This window comes from Copadichromis virginalis, linkage group LG22 (assembly GCF_057382275.1).
Source record: "Copadichromis virginalis isolate Kocher_CV1m ecotype Utaka linkage group LG22, C_Virginalis_male_GT1.1, whole genome shotgun sequence".
NCBI classification, from domain to species: domain Eukaryota; kingdom Metazoa; phylum Chordata; class Actinopteri; order Cichliformes; family Cichlidae; genus Copadichromis; species Copadichromis virginalis.
The window spans coordinates 13,950,550-13,975,443 of record NC_140638.1 but is presented as its reverse complement, the minus strand read 5'-3'; the positions used below and the strand labels follow the sequence as shown (position 1 = coordinate 13,975,443).

General features: G+C 41.1%; 1 protein-coding gene across 2 annotated transcripts in view; it reads right to left on the bottom strand.

Moving 5' to 3' along the window:
- Window positions 1–24,894, bottom strand: part of kmt2ba (lysine (K)-specific methyltransferase 2Ba) — a 45,416-nt gene that overhangs the window by 17,529 nt on the left and 2,993 nt on the right. Inside the window, exons 2-10 of one of the 2 annotated variants that reach the window (XM_085447121.1) lie at window positions 12,158–13,700; window positions 11,773–11,939; window positions 10,377–10,463; window positions 10,106–10,262; window positions 5,328–5,598; window positions 4,547–4,608; window positions 4,182–4,430; window positions 3,096–3,199; window positions 397–1,236 (exon numbers count right to left, since the gene is read on the bottom strand). In XM_085447121.1, the coding sequence (XP_085303247.1) occupies window positions 397–1,236; window positions 3,096–3,199; window positions 4,182–4,430; window positions 4,547–4,608; window positions 5,328–5,598; window positions 10,106–10,262; window positions 10,377–10,463; window positions 11,773–11,939; window positions 12,158–13,700 (3,480 nt within the window). The remainder of the gene's footprint in view (window positions 1–396; window positions 1,237–3,095; window positions 3,200–4,181; window positions 4,431–4,546; window positions 4,609–5,327; window positions 5,599–10,105; window positions 10,263–10,376; window positions 10,464–11,772; window positions 11,940–12,157; window positions 13,701–24,894) is intronic. The other variant, XM_085447122.1, reaches the window with a different exon arrangement.

The following is a 24,894-nucleotide window of genomic DNA, read 5'->3' as shown; positions in this document are numbered from 1 at the left end:
GAAGCTACACAAACTTAATAACCTGCAGTTTATGCAGACAGATGAAGATAGATGGATGCTTTATTATTCCTTTGCAGGAAATTATATGGCACGGCAGCTTCGACACAGATAACAGCACAAATCTGAAACCTCAAAGCAACATTAATATATCATAAAGTTCTTAATAAATGTGGATAAAATCATATTATTGTGCATTAAGCAGCTGTATAGCAGCTGTTATGAAAAACCTCCTGAGGCATTCAGTCTGAGATCAGTTATATTTTACAGCTATGTGGGGATCTTAAGGTGGAATGAGCTCTCCTGAGAGAAAGCGATAACGGTGGTGCTGAAAGGTAACACTGTAGAGTAAATACAAACCCCAATGAGTTGTAAAGCAAACAGGCTGCTGAGACTCACCTTGAAGTCTACACGGATCTTGTACGTGTTCTGCGACAGGCCCTTTTGGGGAAATCCGTTAGTTAACCCTGTCGGGGTGTTCACTGACGTACACTCTGCAGGATTCTGGGAACGAAGGACAGAGTGTGGGTCAGTTGTTGGACAGTTTTGCAGCACTGTCTCTTTTACAGAAGAATCCGGCTTGTCCTCTTCAGCCTGCTCCAGTCGTCGCTCCTCCTGCTCGTCTTGTGCGTCCTCCTGTAATTCTGCGCCTGCACTGACAGTCTGAGGGGGGCCAGGCACAACTCTGCTCAGAGTTTTATCTGTCTTAGCTCTGTGCGTCTCTGTGTGCTCCACCTCAGACCCTGGACGCCCATGAGAGCACTGCTGTGATGAAACCTGAATCAGAGCTGAGTGTAGCGTGGACTGTGGATGCTGCTGAGGTGGTGATGACACATATTTGTTCGAATGCATGGCTGACTGCACCACGGACTGGGGCAAACGCTGCAAACGTAACAGCAAAGACTTCTGTGGCGAGTCTCTAATGGGATGAGGTGAAAGTGGAGAAGCAGGCTGTGTTTCAGGATGGGATATTTCTGGGGGACAGTTTGTAATGGGACATGACAAATGGGAAAAAGCAGGCTGTGTTGCAAGATGAGACAACTGTGGATGCGACTGTGCAATACACCGATCCACATCATCATGTTGGGGCGACTGCCGCAGCAAATACACAGCAGGAGACTGCAGGACAAAGTCAGGCAGACGGTATAAGTGTATTTGTAGCTGCCGCATTGGGGTCCAGGGTGGTCTGGGCTCAGGGAAAGTTTCTCTGGCCTCCATCTCTTCTGCGCTCTCCTGTGCCTGTGGAGGAGGGGACTGCCTAAGCCAACCAGCAAGAGATGTACCAAAGTTACACTGATAGTAGTGACATGCAGCGGCGGCAACCGGCAACAGCCAAAATGACAGAAAACGGAAGGAGCACTGCGACTTTTAGAAGACGGTTAGCCGGGAAGCAGCGTTTAAAGTGTATGCATTCAGTAGCGGTACAGAAACACACACAGAAGCGTTAACTGAGTATTAATACACACTATTTTAAGAGCTAGAAAAATCATAAACACAAAACTAAACAAATATTTTGGTGAAATTTAAATTAATCTGCTATAGAATGCACACAAACTAATAATTTATCTAACAAATCAGGTGTGTAAGATGGAATGCAGAATAAATAAAGGTCATTTCATAAATTATGGATTTGGATAGTTCCATCTCTACACTTGGGAATTCTATGAAATTAAAGAGATAATACACCTGTTGTGTCACATGCAAAAACCAACCCACTACCAAAAAATGGTTCATGCAACGAGCCACAGCAGCATAATCTGGCAGATTAGAGATAGCACAGCAAATACTCCTGCTGTAATGTCTACAAGTGCTGCCGGGTGCCACCCCCCACCCACAGTGCATCTCTGTGCATATAATCTGCTAAAAATAGGGCTACTAATTTGCAAAACATCAAATGCAGACAAGACAGGACTACACTTTAAGAATATCTGTTCTCAGCTTTATGGGGGAAGTGAGAGATTACAAAAAAATGCAGAAGTTTGAAGCAATGCAGAAGCAAAAACAATTTTTTTTTACTGACAATAGACCATTCTTTCAAGCCAGCAGAACAAGATTTGAGAGGAACAATTTCGAAACTGACAGCTCTAGTTTGAAAATGTCAAATGCTAGTAAGAAGAAGCAAGCGGCATAACCAAGAATCATCTCAGCCCGAATAAAGACAAAGCAAACAGCCTTTTAGCTGTGAAGTCAGGGGTGGGAGGAGGCAATGCTGACTTTTTACACATTTGCTGTGTTGATTAAGGCAATCGCAGTCCCAGTTAAACTAAACACTTGACACAAAGAGGCTTCCGTCACTATTTACAAACTGCCGTACTGACTCCTGAATATTAGTTATTACCAATTTTAAAGAAGCACCTCTACGTTGAAGAAAATATTTGACTTTGGACAAAAGAATCTTCTTCAGCGTCTTCCTGCAGATATATATATATTTTTTTTAATTTTAAAAAACACCACCATTAAGACTCCAGAGAGTAAAACACGCATAACAGGGGGGGCATGACTTTCCTTCCCCATACCAACATCATACTTGGATAACAAGTTCACTAATGGTGCTAAATAAGACAATGATGTTGTTCTCAAACAGAATATCACTCACGGTGCTACCAAAAAAAAAAAAAGCATGCTGTAGATTATCCCGAACGTAGCTTGATTGATCCATAATTTATGAAACAGACGGAGTACATGCAAAGGGTCTTATAAAAAGCTGGAAGTGAGAAACAGAAGATCAACGGGGCTACAAGACTTCTTTAAGGAATTTTTTATCCCAACAGACGTGGTTTAACTAAGAAACAGTGGAAAAACTGAAAAATGAAATTCAGAGCTGGACAAAAGCACCACTTGGAAATAAGTGTTTCAATTGTGACTTGAGGGTTAAATATTTAGTTAAATTATAGAGGAAAATTCATTTATTAATCAAATAAATGAATTGAGATAAGATAAGCTTTATTAATATTTAAAATAAGAAAAGAAAGAAAGAAAATTAAACACCTGTCTAGAAATACTGACAGGTATGAAGGTAAACTTTTCCAAACAGTACTGTTTGTCCCAGGCTCCATTAGGTGGTCTATTAGAGGCGGATTAGGGAAACATGTTTTTACCTTGTAAGCTTTGGTTCTGCTGCCAGCTCCTCTGGAAGGCAGCCGGCGATGCCTCCCTGCATCTGGGTCGTCTGCCGCTGATCCACCATCTTGAGAAGCAAGATCTCAAAAAAACAAACAAACAAACAAACAAAAAACAAACACAGATACACAAATCTAAGAAAAATTGCTGACACAAAAAAGGTTTCAAACAATATCAGGGCTCAGAGCAAGGAGGGATTCTGTGCTTCTAATATTTAGATTATTGGAGAATGCACAAAGAAATCATTCTTAAAAATTAACTGGGGAAACGGCCCAGGATGCACTTGGACCCGAGCCCCCGATGAGCTTTAGTGGTAAACTGACATATTTATTTCCATCTATTTATGAACTCCTTGAACTCAACAGCTCATATTCAAAGGTTTGTGTATATTCACTACATATCTTGCATATGTGTGTACTGTTATGATTTTTACGAATCATGTTTACCTCAACTAAGTTACCAACAGGGCAGTCAACATTACCTTAAAATTAGCTGGAAAATCAGAAATAACACATCTGAACTGGAAAAACATCAACTTACAACTTCAGGGGCTCTGAGACTTGGAGTTAAAGTAATCGAGTAGATTTGGCATCTGCTCTCCTTTCAACCTGCTTGATGCATGCATGCTGCCAGAGGAAGGAGTACAAGCTACACAACTTTGTGCCGTGCGTTTTGATTTTCTTTTACCAAGTCTGTGGTGTAATATCAAGTTGCCAATTTCTGAGACATCTCAGCGTTATTATATTTTTAAATAGTTAAGTTCCAGTTATCATGTAGATCAAAACTGCTATGAAATTAATTCAGGAATTGTTTTGGTGTTTCCGTGTGGCTCAGAGCCACAGCTGGAATTATGGAGAAAATATCACCAAAATTGCTTCACAATCATTAGCTGCTGACAAACAATATTAGGCGTTGTGATGATTTACATCATGCTGCGCCTGTTTTTCTGTGCGAGTCGTTCATGAAACGTTTATGCAGGATAAATATTTGCTTAAATAAAGAATGGAGTGAAATTCAGACTTGACACTCAGAGGCTTGTGTGCCAAAACCAAAGCTTTAGTTACCTTGATTGTTGGCAGCAGCTACATTTGGCTTTACTGTCGATTTATCTGTCCTGTCCTCTCCTTCTTCCTCGTCCTCCTCGTCTTCAGATTCTGATTTAAGCAGACTGCTGTAAGAGCGCGGTGTGATGTTACGCAGTGAATGCTTCCGGACTCCAAGCGCCATCGAGGACGTTCCCTCGGCCGGCTTTCCAGAAGTCCAGTTTGTATCGTCACTGCTTGTAACGGAGCCCAAAAACCCCTTCGCCTGGACTGAGAAAAAGGAGCCCCTTGATTAATTATGTACACAAGCTTTTAAACCGGAGTAGTCATTCAAACTTATTAGATTCAACTAAAAAATAAATGTATATCCAAAAATAAAAACATACCTTTAAATGGTTTCACAATCCGCGCCATCTTTGCTTTTTCAATCCGGTCACACTTCTTATATCTAGAAGGGGGAAAAAATGGAAAAACATAAGTGTGTGTCCAGGGCAAAGTTCAAGTGTACCCATCTATAAATGTGTTTAACTCAAAGAGTCAACTTGCCTTCATTAACTGAGTTCTTTAATATGCGTTACTGAAAAGAAATAAGTATTTTTTTATGTTTCATGTACAAGAAATTTCTAAATCTACAAGGTACACAGTATTTTAGGCACCAATTAAAACATGTAGCGCGGTTCATTTTTAATTTGTGGACCAAATATATGAATGATTTTCCGCAAACAGCTGGATAACTTGCCTTTACAGCAATAGTTTGGAGCTGTACTTATTCAGTCTGTGATGAGAACATGCAGCTTTCAGGCTGGCTTAGTTTAAATTAAATCAATATGTAATGGAAATCAAATTATCTTCTTGCAGTCAAACTCAGTGAGTATATGAAATTAGGGCCTATACAGCAGCCGTATCTAGCTTTGTTCAAGATGACATGCAACATTATTCCAGGTTACAGAGCTGGAACATACATATAAATGAAAATACAAGAGTTGAGTAAAATTTATTTTATATATACATTTATATAGCCAGCTCCTTTAATGTGAGTGTTGGCAAATAATTCAAATGCCTTTTAAGCATTCAGTAAAACTTCATTAAGGGCTTATCTGTATATGAAAAAGGTCATGATTTTCATGTAAAGCACAATAATGCAAATCTGTGATGGGCTTCACTCACATGCAGCACTGCCTCTTGGTGTTTGGCCCCCCGAACTTGGGCTTATCCAGGCAGTTGATGCATTTGGCACAGTCCTCTTCCACCAAGCAGCCTTTGCAGCGTCCACAGCGCCTCGAACGCACTCCTCCACGAGTATATTGACTCAGCATCTTCCTTTTCCTGAACCTGTGGCCCTTGCCCCTCCCTCTCCTCCTGCGCTGGATGCTTTCCTGAGAGACAACCCACTGGGTCCTGCCCTGATCAGTGATGTCATCGTCATCATCTGCCACATCTGAAGGCGAGAGACAGAGAGGCCGGGTAAAAGAGCCATAGGACACATTTGCGTCACCATTATGTGCATGCGATGTGCTGGGGGTGACATCTTTGGACACCATATCTCACTATTCAGCCTGCAGATCTAACGTCTTCCACTCTATACTTAATGGACTGTTGTTTGGTTTGCACTTGTACAGCTACTCTCCTTTAACGACTGTCTGAAGAGTTGATAGACCAAGTGTGTGCACATCAAGGCAAACTTTTCTAATTCCTAACCCCCCCAAAAAGTGTTGCAAACAAGAGAAAAAACAAGGTCTGCACACCATTTCGCTCCATATTTTGTACCATGTCACCATTTCTGATTCCTATGATGACTGATTCTTTTGCAGGAATGCTAAATCGTGAATCATGTTTTAAACATACTTACATATAACTTGATTTTTTTCCTCCATGGATTCGCCTTTTCTGTTACATCCAAACATTTTTCTTTTTTTTTTCTTTTTTTAAAGTTATATAAATCTTGTACAGGATTCTGTCTTGTATATCTTTCTGTAATGAATCCCTTGGATATTGCTTTGGTAATAGTCCACTGGACAATTGCATCCCTGCTTTTAAGAAATTAGTCACTTGCTGGATGTCACCAATTGATATTTCTTGTCATTATCCTACCATGAGATAGGCTGGTGCTTCCTGACCTATTTACTTATTTTTTAAATGGAGTATTTAATTTAGTTTTGGGTTTTCTTCCAATCAACTTTGCGTGACATTGTATTTTATTCAGAGGAAATTATATTAAAAAACTGTATTTATTATTATTATCATCCTTTGTTTATTTTAGCCATTGCAGCTCCCAGAGGAGGACTTCTGAACTCATCTGGCTTCCTCTTCAGAAACTTATTTCAATTTCTTCAATCAGACTTTCTTTCACACCACATCCAGCTGTGCATGCTTCTCTCTCTCTTACAAGAAACCTGGACCATCGTCTGGGTTTTTGCAAGAGAGGCTTCACTTCTTTCTCTTCGTCACCTCGAGGGAAACAGGTTTTGTTATTTGGAGAAATGAGGGCGTAGTGAGCCCGCTGTGGGAATTGTTGAGAATGTTTTGTAAGTCAAACAGTAATTTTGGACATATTTCAGTGTACATATTAGTGAATGAGACCCACTGCATTAATGGAGAAGCCCTCATCTTCTGTTGTTTTTGCAATCACATGTAGGGCGACAGCTATCAGTTGTTTTAGTAATCAAGTAATCTATCGATGACTCCATTGATTAATTGGATAAAAATAATTTTCTCTTATTAATGAGCAATTATAAATATTCAATAGAGAACAAAATCCAGGTTTTTCAGAGCTGCTCATTCTTGTTCATTTTAGAAATTACAGCATTTTAAAGTTTAACTGCATACAACAGCTGTAAAAAACAAACAAAAAACCAAACAAACAAAACAACAACAATTAAAGCTTTTGAGTGTATCTATGTGCCATATTAAAACTGGATTTTTTTTCCCAAAGAAAACACTGTCTTAAACCAAAAATAAATATTTATAATCCCAAGGTCAGAGATCAAAGTCAAACAAACAACAGCCCACAGGTCAGCCACTGGCTACTCAGACTTTTACTGGCCCATGTACATTTTTACTGGCTTGTGAAAAATAAAACTGTTCATCTGCATATTTTGATGTCGCCTTACTGCAGATTTTTCTCTGTGTTAAACAAACACCGGTGGATTTTTCCCAGTAAATGTTTTAATGGTGATCACAGGAACAGTGATGTTGTTTGGACACTAGAAACAGGTTTTCTTTCATGTAACCTGAGCTCACCATCTCTGTACCGGCTTCACTTCTTTGCTCTCCTCGGTGTGTAAACAGACTCTGGCTCCAGCCTCATCATCACTGCTGCTGTTGTGTTGTCAATCTTTTTGACACATCGGCACGCTACAGAGCCACGTGTTGAACAAAACGTTGAAGCAAACAACGTGTGTCAATGATTTTTTTTCTTTTTTAAATAATCGAAACATTCGAATTACTCAATGAATTGTTGCAGCCCATATCTGGTGGCGATTGGTTTTTTTGTAGACCTGCTAACATGTTAGTCAACAGGTTACACTGATTTTTATCGATTAGTGCTGGTCTTTTGTCTCTTTAACAAACTTCCTGAGGATTACATTTTTTAAGAATTTAATTATTACTTGGAGCCAAACAGAGTACAGACCTTTCTTCCCTTTTGTCTGGAGAGGTGGAAATCTAAAGATGCTCTACAATAAAAATGAGGTGACTGGATGAAAACTGGAGACAAAATCCTTTATGGGTGGGAACTCCCTTATGTACGGTAACCCGTTTCAAACTTACAGGCATCCTCTTGAATCCCACAGTTGTATTATTTCAATGCTACTGCACACATTTGGAAAAAAAAAAAAAAAGGAAAAATTACTTAGACGTGCGAACTTATTGAAATTTTAAATAAATAATGCATGAAGAAGCTTGTGAAAGGATCACTTTTTGGTCTAGATGTAGTGTTCAGTGAGTCCGTTTGTCAAACAGTACTTCCTCACCTCATACTGAGTGATGCTCACTTGACCAGTGTTGGGTATAGCTTTCCAACAGCGGTGGCTAATCTGTGTGTGACAAGAGATATTTTTGCTGGAAAATATTTTAGTTACAACTACATTGAGCTAAGAAAAAAAAGCATGTTTTACTTTTTTGCCTTACATGTTAATTTTTGCCAAAATGTATCAAAATTATGCTTCATAATTGTTTTTTTATTTAGGTTTTTTGTTTAGAAGTGCAGAAGCTTTGCTAGTCAGATTGGATCCGAATATTTTAGTTCATTTCATTATTAGAATTTCATTTTTAATAAAATAGCAGAGCACCTTTTGCCAAATCCGTGCAGACAACACTAATTACCCTACCCAACCTTAAAGCAGGGTTACATACAGTAGAGTCAATCTATATTACTACAGTCAGTTTGTGAATTAAATACTAATCCTGACTACTGCATGGTTGTAGTAACACCAACTATACATAAGCAGTAGCTGGTGGTGTAACCCTATAGGTACTGTGATGCAAAAAAACGTAAGAAGGATATAAAATCCAACATTTTCATATAACCTTTAATAGAAATTCATGATTCAAGTACCTCAAATTTCTTTCTCTATTTTTTTCTTGTTATGTTTCATAACCATAAAATATGATGGGATATCACAACAGCTCACTGGTGGCACAACAACAACAACAAGGTGACAAAGTTTCAAAACTTATCTGTGGAATCACCCTACTTTAATGTGTTGTACTCCCCCTTTTTTGCATTAGCTGACAGATGTGCAGACACCAGTTTATCCACATTGTGCTAATACTGGGCCAATATCATCCAAAATCCACTAAATTAACCTGAGTAAGTGGATGCTAAAATAATAACATGAGCCACTTGCCTCCTCCCAAACACTGCCACAGTAGTGGCAGTGTTTGCTGCAGGAGTGACGGAGTTGTCTGAAACTCCATAAAAAGGACTGAATAGGACTGTGGCAACAGTCCTCCTAACAGTGAGCACATTCAAAAACATTTGAACTGAAATAACTGCTACAAAACACAGCAGATACCATAAAATGCATTTGAATTCAGTCAATACTTAAGCCTTTGAGACTTAATACCTCCTATGGCTTTTTGGAAATTGATTTCAAAGCTTATTCTTTCATGACCTGTGGATATTCTTAAGGAAACTCTACTTTTAATATTTGTTTATTATTAGTTTCTGTCATTTCAACCATCCGAAAAGACTGAGAGACTCTGATCAAGCACATCAGCAGCTTCAGTTTATTCTTCTCATGCCCGTAAAAAACCAAAGGCATGTATTTACTCATATATATATTGCTGTGCATCTCTCAAGGAAAGGACACGCACCTTTTTTCATGCAAAGTAAGTTTAGTTTGCATTTGTTTTGACCATAGACAGCAGAAAAACCAAACAGAGCTTCCAGCTCAGAAAAAAGTAAGCCAATGGGGAAGTGCCTTAAGCCTGTATTTTTTTAATAACAGCCACCAGGGGGCATTCTTTGTGGCTACAACTTTATTGGCTCAGTCATTCATTTCCTTTCATAATAATGGGGGGAAAAAATACATTGCTAAGCCCACTTTTTAAATGTTGGTTATTGTAAGCGTTACGGAAAAAAAGGGTTATCCAGGATAAGCTCACTAGTAAGTCTGTGGTTTCAAAGTCAGGTACTCCCTTTGATCATTATATCCAGTTACAGAACACCTAAAAAAAGGCTCACCTCAAACCAGTGAGTGACATTCATGGTAGCCATGTCCAGCTTTTACACAGTCTATGGTTTTGACACTTAAAATATAAACTGTGTCTCTTATACATTAACAGGGATAGGACCAAAAAACACTGAATAATATCTGAAGTGTCAGTCCCTCATTCTTTTCAAGCCTTAAATAAAAATTGCTGCACATACACAGTGCAGAGATATCTTTAAAGGAACGTTAACAACTCCATTCTTAAAAACTACACATGGAGGTGGACTGTACCTTCAGCTGCGGGAGAAAAGGTGATGCCCTCTCTCTCGTGAAGTGGCAGAGCGCTGAGTCTGGGAATGTCATCTGGCACCATGGCACGAGGCTGCCCCAAAGCCACAGCTGCTGCCCGGCACACGTGTTTGATCCTCGGACCACCAAGAGGCTGCTCCTGCATACAGAGACATACAAATTCAGTGAACTCAGGTAATATTTAGTTAATGAAAAATGATACCAGTATTGGCGATTAACAGAAAAGAAGAAGAAAGAAATGCACATTTATTACCTGACGAGCAACATCTTTGGGAGGCAGGCCAACTCTCCTCCTCCTCCTCCTTCCACTCACTGGCATTCGTGTTTCTCTAGAGCCCAACTGTTCAAACAAACAGGAAAATCAAGGTCTCATTTAAAAGATACTACATCATTAGCTTCTCAAATAAATGGCTAAATCACAAGCATCACAACTGAAAAGCCCTAAGCTTCTGGCAGATGTCATATCAGTTTTATTGCTATTGGTCAGTAATCAGGACGGTCTACTGAACAGGTCCCGAACTGTGCTGCAAACATGTAAAATTAGGTGAGAACACTTCTTGAGTTTTTACTTCTCATTTTTCACGTTGATTGTTTCAGGGAATTGTTTTCATAATACAATAAATACAGAAACAATGTAAAAAGTGCCCATTAAAATTTTCCAGAGGTTTTTCTACAACTGACATCTGTTTAATGTGCTTTATCTGAACAATGCAAATAATATATTCAATTTGACTAGATAACAAACAAATAATCAGAGAATTACAGCCTTGAAAAACCAAACATGTCAGTAATAAAAGATGGTTAAGTTATATATGTTTTGTATATATCACGTTTGTCACTGTATACAAATAAATTAGCACCTACCAAAGAGGTTTTGGACTTGCAAAGCAAGCAAACAAACAAAATGAAACAAACAGCAGAACTATTTTAAGTCAAATTTAATTCATTCATAAAGCTAAATCAGTAAAATACATGGAATTCTGTTAAGCGAGACTGTTTGGCACAATCACGCAAACATGCACAACGCCTGCTGTCAGCTTCTGGGAAAATCCTGTATAGGTATTGTTTTTTTACCTTCTCCTGGTAGGATATAAAGCAAAACTCTGATACAAGGTGGGGGTAGTGCATCTACAACCTCTTTGCTGTCACCATTAAAACAAAAAACAAAGCAAAAGCAAAACCAGAGGAAAAATGTGCTCCAACAGGCATCAGACGACTGATTTAGACCTCTGCTGCACAACCTAAGTGTAACTTGTCGATGTTGTTGCTAGCGCTTATCTTTATATGTTAATTATCTTGTGGCCGTATCCTGGTGTTTTACATGCCACAACAGAAACAAATAAAATGCTGGTACTTTCCCCCAAACATATTCACACCTCAAGTTTTTTCTAATTCTCTGTATTTTCCCTGCGTCCACTCTCTCTTCAGGACTTTTCTGACATTCTTGAGTCTTTATATTGATGCTATGATTATTCTTCTTTATACTGAGGAGATGATGGTTATTCTCTCACCAATATATAGAATAGGAGGACTCAGTTACCCTGAACAGTTGAATCACAGTAACTGCAGGCAGCATAGACATGAAATGAGGGGCAACATAAAAAGACCATACGAGGGGCTCATTAAAAGAAACAGAGAGAATTTCTTACCTGTGACAACTTCAGCTGCTTCTGTTGATCAATCTTGATGAGCTGGACTTTGGCTTTTTTCAGCAGGTGGAGCATCCTCTTATTGGCTCCACTGAGACCTAGTCGATGGCTGGGCCCACTGACTTCTGGCCCCTCGCAACTGTCCGCTGTTACTTTTGGTGCTTCGACTGCGCCAAACCCCATTTGAAACAGGATAAAAAGTTGACTCCAATTAGAGGATTTACAAGCAAACACCTCTTCACTGAAGAATACAACTATACAGTGGAACAATCACATTTATTTTTATCTTTATGGAATATAATCCAAATTGCACTGATAAATAAACACTAACGTTTTAAATATTATACACCACAAGTTTTTCATAAATTATACAACTTATCCTTACTCTTGTTTCCTTTATCTCCATCTTCTGACGGCACTTGCGAGGGCGTTTCCACATCAGTGTTGACCACCACAGCTAGCTTCCTCACAACACCAGGTGAGTCCAACTCCTCCATCATGAGTTTGGACCTCCGTCTTTTCCTGACATGAGAGGTCAAACTGTCACCATCTTGTGCATAATCTCCATGAATGTCAGATGGTCCTTTCTTTTTCTCTGCCAGTTTTAACGTCAGTTTCTTGAGGTTCTTGTAGAACTCCAGGTGGCTCGTGCCTGGGCCGGGCTTTGAGATTCTTGACATGCCTGACGGGCTGTCAAAAAGAGATCTAGAGACACTGTCCGACTGTAGCGATTTGCCTTCATAACCTGCCTCGAGAATGGATGCACTTGGTTTTCCATCCTCTTTCTGTTGACTTTTCAGCCATGTTGACAGAGGGCCCTTCGGAAAAGGAATCATTTCCTCATCCAAGAATCTCTTTGGAGCTTTAATCACTCGGGAAGACCGTCCACTCGTTAATGGAGTGCAGGAGTTACTGGAGCTCTGGCCTAGTTCCTCTGAAAATGGCTTTGCCTTATTCTCCGATGGAGTAACATTCTGATCTTGGATCAGCAGCTCGTTGCCATCCTGTGTGTCTGTGGCTGGAATGGGTTCTGGCTCGTAGGTATAAAAAACACGCCTAGTACGAGGACGACCGAGTTTTGGCCCCTTAATGAGTGGAAGACTTTTTGTCTTCCTCCTGTAGCCAAACACAGATTTGCGCTGATGTCTTCTGTGTGCTCTTTTTTCAACAACATCTGCAGCCTCACACTCAAGGGGCATCGCCGCCTCGACCCCGCTCTGGGCGCCAGCCTCAGCTCCAGCCTCAGGAGAGGCACCCATACCTTTAGCAAACCTCTTCTTTTGTCGTTTCTGAAAAGATGCAAACGGCAAAGGCATCAGATGAGATGTGCGTCGAGGCTGCCCAATTTCAAAACCCTTGACGCGTTTCACAGACCTCCGCGTCAGGGACTGGTCCCTATCCGAGTCCTCTGACACCTCGCCTTCTTCTTTGATCCTCCTTCGAGCTCTTTCTGTGCCTTTAACTGCTGCCGTCACAGCATTTGCTGACTTGCCTTGCTTGGTGCCACCAGCTGAGGTAGCAGCTGCTTGATTTAACACGCCTGAATGTGCCGTTTCTCCTGCTTTTCTGAAAATATCAGGTGATTTTGTACCACTCTGTGTACCTGAGGCCTGCTTGTCTGCATGTTTGGCTTTTGCAGTGAGAGCTACCTGCTTTCCCTGTAGTTTGATTACATGCTTTGGTATTTCCTTCTCTTTTTCTTCGCTCTCTTTACCATCCAAGTCTTCTTTAGGAACTCTTGGTACAATTTTTCCAATCAGACCTGGCTTTGAGGTCTTGGGTATAATTTTTCCAATAAGAGGCTTTGCTTCTTGTGATTGATCCAAAACATGAGGAGACTTTTTTTGGCTGAGTGACGAATGAGAAACAGCAGCAGAAGCCTTTTGTGGACGAACTGTTGTCATCCCAAATCCAGTGAACTCATCCTCCTGGAATAAAGCAGATAAAGTACAATTTTTGAGTTGTATAAAAAAAAAAAGCATTTGGACAAGAAGTCATGTTAGAATTTCTTGATCTCTGTGACCTTGGCAGACAGCACTGAAAAATTGCATGCATACTTGCTACCTACAATTTCTCATTTTTTATGATAATATGTTAAAATATATCCAACAATATATAATAAATAAGAAATGAAAAAATGAAGAGAGAAACTGATTTTTATTTTCCCACAGTGACTGTGCTGGCTCCAAAAACAGCAGCCACTGTGTATAAAACAGTTAAATATGGCATAAACAGACTTAAAGTGGAATCTTACTTGGAGCAGGAAAGACTGCTGCAGAAGCATCTTGTTGCATTTTATTTTATTCTGGGTGCTCAACCTCACTCTGCTTCCATAGCAAGCTATGCAAGCTAAGCTAAACTACCAAAGTGACAGTCAGAGCTGTCACTTACCTGTCACAACAAATCGCTTCACGTGGAAATCCCACAACACCTCTACGTAATCTGTAGTGGCCACAGATTAGCTTAAGAACCTGTAATGTAATATTTACAGTTACAAAAAAGAGCTTCCTGAGAACTTTTCATTTTAAAAAATGTGGTGTAAAATACAGGGATAACACAACCCCTAATTTTGAATTTTTTTTTGAAAATAGATCTGATTTACATCAGCTTATCAAGTGCTTCTCACTGTTCCCCACTCTGGATTTAAACTTTGAGGACAGGTGCACTCTCTGTGTTTGCACCTTGTTTTTATTTATTGGCATTTGAGTCTGTTTGATTCGCTCACTGATATCTTGTGTGCCACGACTGTATGTGTTTACCTACTAACATGTATTTGACTTATTTCTTATGTTTTTTAACCATTCTAGCCTTTGTACAGCACTTTAGTCAATGTCAGCCGTTTTTAAATGTGCTTTATAAATACACTCGAGTTTCAGTTTGACTTTGAACTTCTAAAGACAACAACAGGTGCCTGAGACTGCATACCTCTGCAAAGGCTATGCATCAGTCCCTAGATACTTGGATTCTAATGTTTTAGCAGCAAGACAATTTCAGACATTTATTAGGGCCCGAGCACCGAGAGTGCGAAGGCCCTATTGTATCTGCTCCGTTTCTTATTATTATTAGGGCCCGAGCACTGACAGTGCGAAGGCCCTATTGTATCTGCTCCGTTTCTTATTATTATTAGGGCCCGAGCACCGAGAGTGCGAAGGCCCTATTGTATCTGCTCCGTTTCTTATTATTATTATTATTATTATTATTATTATTATTATTCAGGCGAAACAAGGGCCTTTTTGAGGGCCTAAACATGCTCAAAAACTCATGAAATTTTGCACACATGCCAGGTCTGGTGAAAAATTTTGTATTTTAATGGTTTTACATATGAGCACTGGGAAATGGCTCTACAGCGCCACCTATGCCTTGTTAAATGCAGCCCTACGACCACATCGTTTGAGCTACATGTATGAAATTTGGCACACATATGTATCATGCCAAGACGAACAAAAAAGTCTGTGGGCCCATTGACGCAAACCCAACAGGAAGTCCGCCATTTGGAAGAGAAGGTGACATTTTGGCTCTAATTTTGCCATTTCCATGCCTCGAACTTTTGCGAACTCCTCCTTGGGGTTTGATTTCATAACCTTCATATTTGGTCAGTGTCAACTACACCCTTGTGCCATGTTAAATTGCGGAGCTTTTGAGTTTTCACAATACTATGAGGCCGTGGCGCCATGGCGAATTTCGATGACTCGCCATGAAAATCTTATTGCCTCTCATTTTGTCATACATTTTCTGACCTTGACCAAAGTGAACACATATGATAAGGCTCCACCCCTGAACATATTTCAACTGCCATATTTGACACCAGGTACAGCGCCACCTAGTGGGAACAGGAAATGTCATGTTTTACACTTTGGGGTACAGTATTGTGATGGGTGACATCTGCAGCCTCAAATTTCTCCAGGAAAGCCTTAAGGAGTTGGTCTTGGGTTACAGTGAAAACTGTGACTTTTCACGAAAGGGTGTGACCCCAGCAGCATGGCGAACTTTGATGTCACGCCATGAAGAAACAAATTAGTATAACTCAATGAAATCCAGTCTGATCAGTACCAGACTTTACAGGCATGATGTCAGACCCGCCCTGAACAGATTGATGTGCCCATTGTCGGAAATACGGACAGCGCCACCTAGTGGCAACAGGAAATGTCATGGCTTTAATTTTGTTGTACTGATTTTCACAGGTTCATCGTGGCCACCTCAAAAGCGGTGAATATCAACATCAGTCCCTCGTGATGCTTCAGTGCAAAAATTGTGACTTTAAACTGAACGGCGCACCCTGGTGGTAACGCGGTTCACCATGAAAGATGAAGTGGCTTTTGAGGGGCTTGGAAAGTTTATAGAGGCTTGAAATTTGGCACACACCTCCAAATGGATGAACGCTTTGTTGGCATGTGATCATTTTCATTGAATAGCGCGAAATGGCTCCACAGCGCCCCCTACAATATTTCAAAACATCAGCCCCTGCTCTGTGTTTCATCTATGAGTCTGACACTTGGTAAGCTTGTGTAAGATATCAAGATGTACAAAAAAGTCTCTTGGAGCAATATCCCAAATCCAACAGGAAGTCAGCCATTTTAAAATTAATGTGTAATTTTGATGACATTTTCCCCCCTTTTCAGGCCTCATACTTTGACGAACTCCTCCAAGGGATTTCATCATATTGAAGCATTCTTCAGTGTGTAGAATCTAAAGACCTTTGTGATGTTAAATTGCGAAGCTTTTTCCGTTCAGGGAAACGGGGTGGTCATGGCGGCACGTAGAGTTTCAATCACTCGCAAAAAGCAGTAATCTGCTGTCACTAAAAAACACAATGTCCAATCTCTCCCAAAGGTCGCAGGTGTGATGAGACTCGAGCTTGGAAATGTTTGTTATGCTATTTGTCAATAATAGTTAGAGCGCCACCTAGTGGCATGACTATAATCCTGGTTGAATAAGATGAAATGTTAGCTGGTGATTAAAAGCATGAAATCCATCAATGTGACATCACATCGGACGTGCCGGTTTGAGGTGTTGGCAGTGGCTCGACGTGCCGGGGGTGCGAGGGCCCTCATAACGCTGCTTGCAGCTTTAATTATTATTATTATTATTCAGGCGAAACAAGGGCCTTTTTGAGGGCCTAAACATGCTCAAAAACTCATGAAATTTTGCACACATGCCAGGTCTGGTGAAAAATTTTGTATTTTAATGGTTTTACATATGAGCACTGGGAAATGGCTCTAGAGCGCCACCTATGCCTTGTTAAATGCAGCCCTACGACCACATCGTTTCAGCTACATGTATGAAATTTGGCACACATGTGTATCATGCCAAGACGAACAAAAAAGTCAGTGGGCCCATTGACGCAAACCCAACAGGAAGTCCGCCATTTGGAAGAGAAGGTGACATTTTGGCTCTAATTTTGCCATTTCCATGCCTCGAACTTTTGCGAACTCCTCCTTGGGGTTTGATTTCATAACCTTCATATTTGGTCACTGTCAACTACACCCTTGTGCCATGTTAAATTGCGGAGCTTTTGAGTTTTCACAATACGGTGAGGCCGTGGCGCCATGGCGAATTTCGATGACTCGCCATGAAAATCTTATTGCCTCTCATTTTGTCATACATTTTCTGACCTTGACCAAAGTGAACACATATGATAAGGCTCCACCCCTGAACATATTTCAACTGCCATATTTGACACCAGGGACAGCGCCACCTAGTGGGAACAGGAAATGTCATGTTTTACACTTTGGGGTACAGTATTGTGATGGGTGACATCTGCAGCCTCAAATTTCTCCAGGAAAGCCTTAAGGAGTTGGTCTTGGGTTACAGTGAAAACTGTGACTTTTCACGAAAGGGTGTGACCCCAGCAGCATGGCGAACTTTGATGTCACGCCATGAAGAAACAAATTAGTATAACTCAATGAAATCCAGTCTGATCAGTACCAGACTTTACAGGCATGATGTCAGACCCGCCCTGAACAAATTGATATGCCCATTGTCGGAAATACGGACAGCGCCACCTAGTGGCAACAGGAAATGTCATGGCTTTAACTTTGTTGTACTGATTTTCACAGGTTGATCGTGGCCACCTCAAAAGCGGTGAATATCACCATCAGTCCCTCGTGATGCTTAAGTGCAAAAATTGTGACTTTAAACTGAACGGCGCACCCTGGTGGCAACGCAGTTCATCATGAAAGATGAAGTGGCTTTTGAGGGGCTTGGAAAGTTTATAGAGGCTTGAAATTTGGCACACACCTCCAAATGGATGAAAGCATTGTTGTTATGTAACCATTTTCCTTGAATAGCGCAAAATGGCTCCACAGCGCCCCCTACAATATTTCAAAACATCAGCCCCTGCTCTGTGTTTCATCTATGAGTCTGACACTTGGTAAGCTTGTGTAAGATATCAAGATGTACAAAAAAGTCTCTTGGAGCAATATCCCAAATCCAACAGGAAGTCAGCCATTTTAAAATTAATGTGTAATTTTGATGACATTTTCCCCTCTTTTCAGGCTTCATACTTTGACGAACTCCTCCAAGGGATTTCATCATATTGAAGCATTCTTCAGTGTGTAGAATCTAAAGACCTTTGTGATGTTAAATTGCGAAGCTTTTTCCGTTCAGGGAAACGGGGTGGTCATGGCGGCACGTAGAGTTTCAATCACTCGCAAAAAGCAGTAATCTGCTGTCACTAAAAAACACAATGTCCAATCTCTCCCAAAGGTCGCAGGTGTGATGAGACTCGAGCTTGGAAATGTTTGTTATGCCATTTGTGCATAAGGGTTAGAGCGCCACCTAGTGGAACGACTAACAAATCATGAATGAATGAGTTGAAATGTTAGCTGGTGGTTAAATGCATGAATTCCATCAATGTGACATCACATCGGACGTGCTGGTTTTAGGTGTTGGGCGTGGCTCGACACGCCGGGGGTGCGAGGGCCCTCATAACGCTGCTTGCAGCTTTAATTAGGGCCCGAGCACCGAGAGTGCGAAGGCCCTATTGTATCTGCTCCGTTTCTTATTAGGGCCCGAGCACCGAGAGTGCGAAGGCCCTATTGTATCTGCTCCGTTTCTTATTATTATTATTATTATTATTATTATTATTATTATTATTCAGGCGAAACAAGGGCCTTTTTGAGGGCCTAAACATGCTCAAAAACTCATGAAATTTTGCACACATGCCAGGTCTGGTGAAAAATTTTGTATTTTAATGGTTTTACATATGAGCACTGGGAAATGGCTCTAGAGCGCCACCTATGCCTTGTTAAATGCAGCCCTACGACCACATCGTTTGAGCTACATGTATGAAATTTGGCACACATGTGTATCATGCCAAGACGAACAAAAAAGTCTGTGGGCCCATTGACGCAAACCCAACAGGAAGTCCGCCATTTGGAAGAGAAGGTGACATTTTGGCTCTAATTTTGCCATTTCCATGCCTCGAACTTTTGCGAACTCCTCCTTGGGGTTTCATTTCATAACCTTCAAATTTGGACAGTGTCAACTACACCCTTGTGCCATGTTAAATTGCGGAGCTTTTGAGTTTTCACAATACTATGAGGCCGTGGCGCCATGGCGAATTTCGATGACTCGCCATGAAAATCTTATTGCCTCTCATTTTGTCATACATTTTCTGACCTTGACCAAAGTGAACACATATGATAAGGCTCCACCCCTGAACATATTTCAACTGCCATATTTGACACCAGGGACAGCGCCACCTAGTGGGAACAGGAAATGTCATGTTTTACACTTTGGGGTACAGTATAGTGATGGGTGACACCTGCAGCCTCAAATTTCTCCAGGAAAGCCTTAAGGAGTTGGTCTTGGGTTACAGTGAAAACTGTGAGTTTTCGCGAAAGGGTGTGACCCCAGCAGCATGGCGAACTTTGATGTCTCGCCATGAAGAAACAAATTAGTATAACTCAATGAAATCCAGTCTGATCAGTACCAGACTTTACAGGCATGATGTCAGACCCGCCCTGAACAGATTGATGTGCCCATTGTCGGAAATACGGACAGCGCCACCTAGTGGCAACAGGAAATGTCATGGCTTTAATTTTGTTGTACTGATTTTCACAGGTTCATCGTGGCCACCTCAAAAGCGGTGAATATCACCATCAGTCCTTCATGATGCTGCAGTGCGAAAATTGTGACTTTAAACTGAACGGCGCACCCTGGTGGCAACGCTGTTCACCATGAAAAATGAAGTGGCTTTTGAGGGGCTTGGAAAGTTTAAAAAGTCTTGAAATTTGGCACACACCTCCAATGTGCTTAAGGCTTTGTTGTTATGTGATCATTTTCATTGAATAGCGCAAAATGGCTCCACAGCGCCCCCTACAAAATTTCAAAACATCAGCCCCAGCTCTGTGTTTGATCTATGAGTCTGAAACCTGGTAAGCTTATAGGAGATATCAAGATGTACAAAAAAGTCTCTTGGAGCAATATCCCAAATCCAACAGGAAGTCAGCCATTTTAAAATTAATGTGTAATTTTGGCGACATTTTCCCCTCTTTTCAGGCTTCATACTTTGACGAACTCCTCCAAGGGATTTCATCAGATTGGACCGATCTGAAGTTTGTGGAATCTAAAGACCTTTGTGATGTTAAATTGCGAAGCTTTTTACATTCAAGGAAACGGGGTGGTCATGGCGGCACTTAGAGTTTCAATCACTCGCCAAAAAGCAGTAATCTGCTGTCACTCAAAAACACAATATCCATTCTCTCCCAAACGTCGCAGGTGTGATGAGACTCGAGCTCGGAAATGTTTGTTATGCCATTTGTCGGTAATAGTTAGAGCGCCACCTAGTGGAACGACTAACTAATCATGAATGAATGAGTTGAAATGTTAGCTGATGGTTAAATGCATGAATTCCATCAATGTGACATCACATCGGACGTGCTGGTTTTAGGTGTTGGGCGTGGCTCGACGCGCCGGGGGTGCGAGGGCCCTCATAACGCTGCTTGCAGCTTTAATTATTATTATTATTATTCAGGCAAAACAAGGGCCTTTTTGAGGGCCTAAACATGCTCAAAAACTCATGAAATTTTGCACACATGCCAGGTCTGGTGAAAAATTTTGTATTTTAATGGTTTTACATATGAGCACTGGGAAATGGCTCTACAGCGCCACCTATGCCTTGTTAAATGCAGCCCTACGACCACATCGTTTGAGCTACATGTATGAAATTTGGTACACATGTGTATCATGCCAAGACGAACAAAAAAGTCTGTGGGCCCATTGACGCAAACCCAACAGGAAGTCCGCCATTTGGAAGAGAAGGTGACATTTTGGCTCTAATTTTGCCATTTCCATGCCTCGAACTTTTGCGAACTCCTCCTTGGGGTTTCATTTCATAACCTTCAAATTTGGACAGTGTCAACTACACCCTTGTGCCATGTTAAATTGCGGAGCTTTTGAGTTTTCACAATACTATGAGGCCGTGGCGCCATGGCGAATTTCGATGACTCGCCATGAAAATCTTATTGCCTCTCATTTTGTCATAGAAGTTCTGACCTTGACCAAAGTGAACACATATGATAAGGCTCCACCCCTGAACATATTTCAACTGCCATATTTGACACCAGGGACAGCGCCACCTAGTGGGAACAGGAAATGTCATGTTTTACACTTTGGGGTACAGTATAGTGATGGGTGACATCTGCAGCCTCAAATTTCTCCAGGAAAGCCTTAAGGAGTTGGTCTTGGGTTACAGTGAAAACTGTGACTTTTCGCGAAAGGGTGTGACCCCAGCAGCATGGCGAACTTTGATGTCACGCCATGAAGAAACAAATTAGTATAACTCAATGAAATCCAGTCTGATCAGTACCAGACTTTACAGGCATGATGTCAGACCCGCCCTGAACAGATTGATGTGCCCATTGTCGGAAATACGGACAGCGCCACCTAGTGGCAACAGGAAATGTCATGGCTTTAACTTTGTTGTACTGATTTTCACAGGTTGATCGTGGCCACCTCAAAAGCGGTGAATATCAACATCAGTCCCTCGTGATGCTTCAGTGCAAAAATTGTGACTTTAAACTGAACGGCGCACCCTGGTGGCAACGCGGTTCATCATGAAAGATGAAGTGGCTTTTGAGGGGCTTGGAAAGTTTATAGAGGCTTGAAATTTGGCACACACCTCTAAATGGATGAAGGCATTGTTGTTATGTAACCATTTTCCTTGAATAGCGCAAAATGGCTCCACAGCGCCCCCTACAATATTTCAAAACATCAGCCCCTGCTCTGTGTTTCATCTATGAGTCTGACACTTGGTAAGCTTGTGTAAGATATCAAGATGTACAAAAAAGTCTCTTGGAGCAATATCCCAAATCCAACAGGAAGTCAGCCATTTTAAAATTAATGTGCAATTTTGATGACATTTTCCCCTCTTTTCAGGCGTCATACTTTGACGAACTCCTCCAAGGGATTTCATCATATTGAAGCATTCTTCAGTGTGTGGAATCCAAAGACCTTTGTGTTGTTAAATTGCGAAGCTTTTTACGTCCAGGGAAACGGGGTGGTTATGGCGGCACTTAGAGTTTGAATCACTCGCCAAAAAGCAGTAATCTGCTGTCACTCAAAAACACAATGTCCAATCTCTCCCAAACGTCTCAGGTGTGATGAGACTCGAGCTTGGAAGTGTTTGTTATGCCATTTGTACATAATGGTTAGAGCGCCACCTAGTGGAACGACTAACTAATCATGAATGAATGAGTTGAAATGTTAGCTGGTGGTTAAATGCATGAATTCCATCAATGTGACATCAGATCGGACGTGCTGGTTTTAGGTGTTGGGTGTGGCTCGACGTGCCGGGGGTGCGAGGGCCCTCACAACGCTGCTTGCAGCTTTAATTATTATTATTATTATTATTATTCAGGCGAAACAAGGGCCTTTTTGAGGGCCTAAACATGCTCAAAAACTCATGAAATTTTGCACACATGCCAGGTCTGGTGAAAAATTTTGTATTTTAATGGTTTTACATATGAGCACTGGGAAATGGCTCTACAGCGCCACCTATGCCTTGTTAAATGCAGCCCTACGACCACATCGTTTGAGCTACATGTATGAAATTTGGCACACATGTGTATCATGCCAAGACGAACAAAAAAGTCTGTGGGCCCATTGACGCAAACCCAACAGGAAGTCCGCCATTTGGAAGAGAAGGTGACATTTTGGCTCTAATTTTGCCATTTCCATGCCTCGAACTTTTGCGAACTCCTCCTTGGGGTTTCATTTCATAACCTTCAAATTTGGACAGTGTCAACTACACCCTTGTGCCATGTTAAATTGCGGAGCTTTTGAGTTTTCACAATACTATGAGGCCGTGGCGCCATGGCGAATTTCGATGACTCGCCATGAAAATCTTATTGCCTCTCATTTTGTTATACATTTTCTGACCTTGACCAAAGTGAACACATATGATAAGGCTCCACCCCTGAACATATTTCAACTGCCATATTTGACATGAAGGACAGCGCCACCTAGTGGGAACAGGAAATGTCATGTTTTACACTTTGGGGTACAGTATAGTGATGGGTGACATCTGCAGCCTCAAATTTCTCCAGGAAAGCCTTAAGGAGTTGGTCTTGGGTTACAGTGAAAACTGTGACTTTTTGCAAAAGGGTGTGACCCCAGCAGCATGGCGAACTTTGATGTCACGCCATGAAGAAACAAATTAGTATAACTCAATGAAATCCAGTCTGTTCAGTACCAGACTTTACAGGCATGATGTCAGACCCACCCTGAACAGATTGATGTGCCCATTGTCGGGAATACGTACAGCGCCACCTAGTGGCAACAGGAAATGTCATGGCTTTAATTTTGTTGTACTGATTTTCACAGGTTCATCGTGGCCACCTCAAAAGCGGTGAATATCAACATCAGTCCCTCGTGATGCTTCAGTGCAAAAATTGTGACTTTAAACTGAACGGCGCACCCTGGTGGCAACGCGGTTCACCATGAAAGATGAAGTGGCTTTTGAGGGACTTGGAAAGTTTATAGAGGCTTGAAATTTGGCACACACCTCCAAATGGATGTAGGCTTTTTTGTCATGTGATCATTTTCATTGAATAGCTCGAAATTGCTCCACAGCGCCCCCTACAAAATTTCAAAACAACAGCCCCTGCTCTGTGTTTTATCTATGAGTCTGAAACCTGGTAAGCTTATGGAAAATATCAAGATGTACAAAAAAGTCTCTTGGAGCAATATCCCAAATCCAACAGGAAGTCAGCCATTTTAAAATTAATGTGTAATTTTGGCGACATTTTCCCCTCTTTTCAGGCTTCATACTTTGACGAACTCCTCCAAGGGATTTCATCATATTGAAGCATTCTCCAGTGTGTGGAATCTAAAGACCTTTGTGATGTTAAATTGCGAAGCTTTTTACGTTCAAGGAAACGGGGTGGTCATGGCGGCACGTGGAGTTTCAATCACTGGCCAAAAAGCAGTAATATGCTGTCACTAAAAAACACAAAGTCCAATCTCTCCCAAAGGTCGCAGGCGTGATGAGACTCGAGCTCGGAAATGTTTGTTATGCCCTTTGTCTATAATGGTTAGAGCGCCACCTAGTGGGACGACTATACTCATGGTTGAACCAAATGAAATGTTAACTGGTGGTTAAATGCATGAATTCCATCAATGTGACATCAGATCGGACGTGCTGGTTTCAGGTGTTGGGCGTGGCTCGACGCGCCGGGGGTGCGAGGGCCCTCATAACGCTGCTTGCAGCTTTAATTTCTTATTGCATTCTTTTTCTTCCCTCTAAGATATGATGCAAAATTTCACATTTCTCCAATACTACAATTTAAAAAAAAAAAAACTATAATAATATTCTGTTCATAACCTTTCAATTTGTTTTAATCCTGCCAACAACCACACACATTAAACCAATCACAGAATGCCTTTGGCTATAATAATATGAAAATAATTAAATGAGACCATTCAAAGAGCTTTCAGTATTCAGTTTCAAACAGTGAACAGCAGGTTTCAGCAGGCACTTGGGTTTCTCTGAATGTGACTGGGTGTTATCTGTTTAAGCCCAACTGAAGTTTCAGAACTTAAATTGCACACAGTCCACAACATCCAGAGACAGAGATGAAAAAGACTGCATCACCTTCTCACCACTTTCTGTTTCCACCA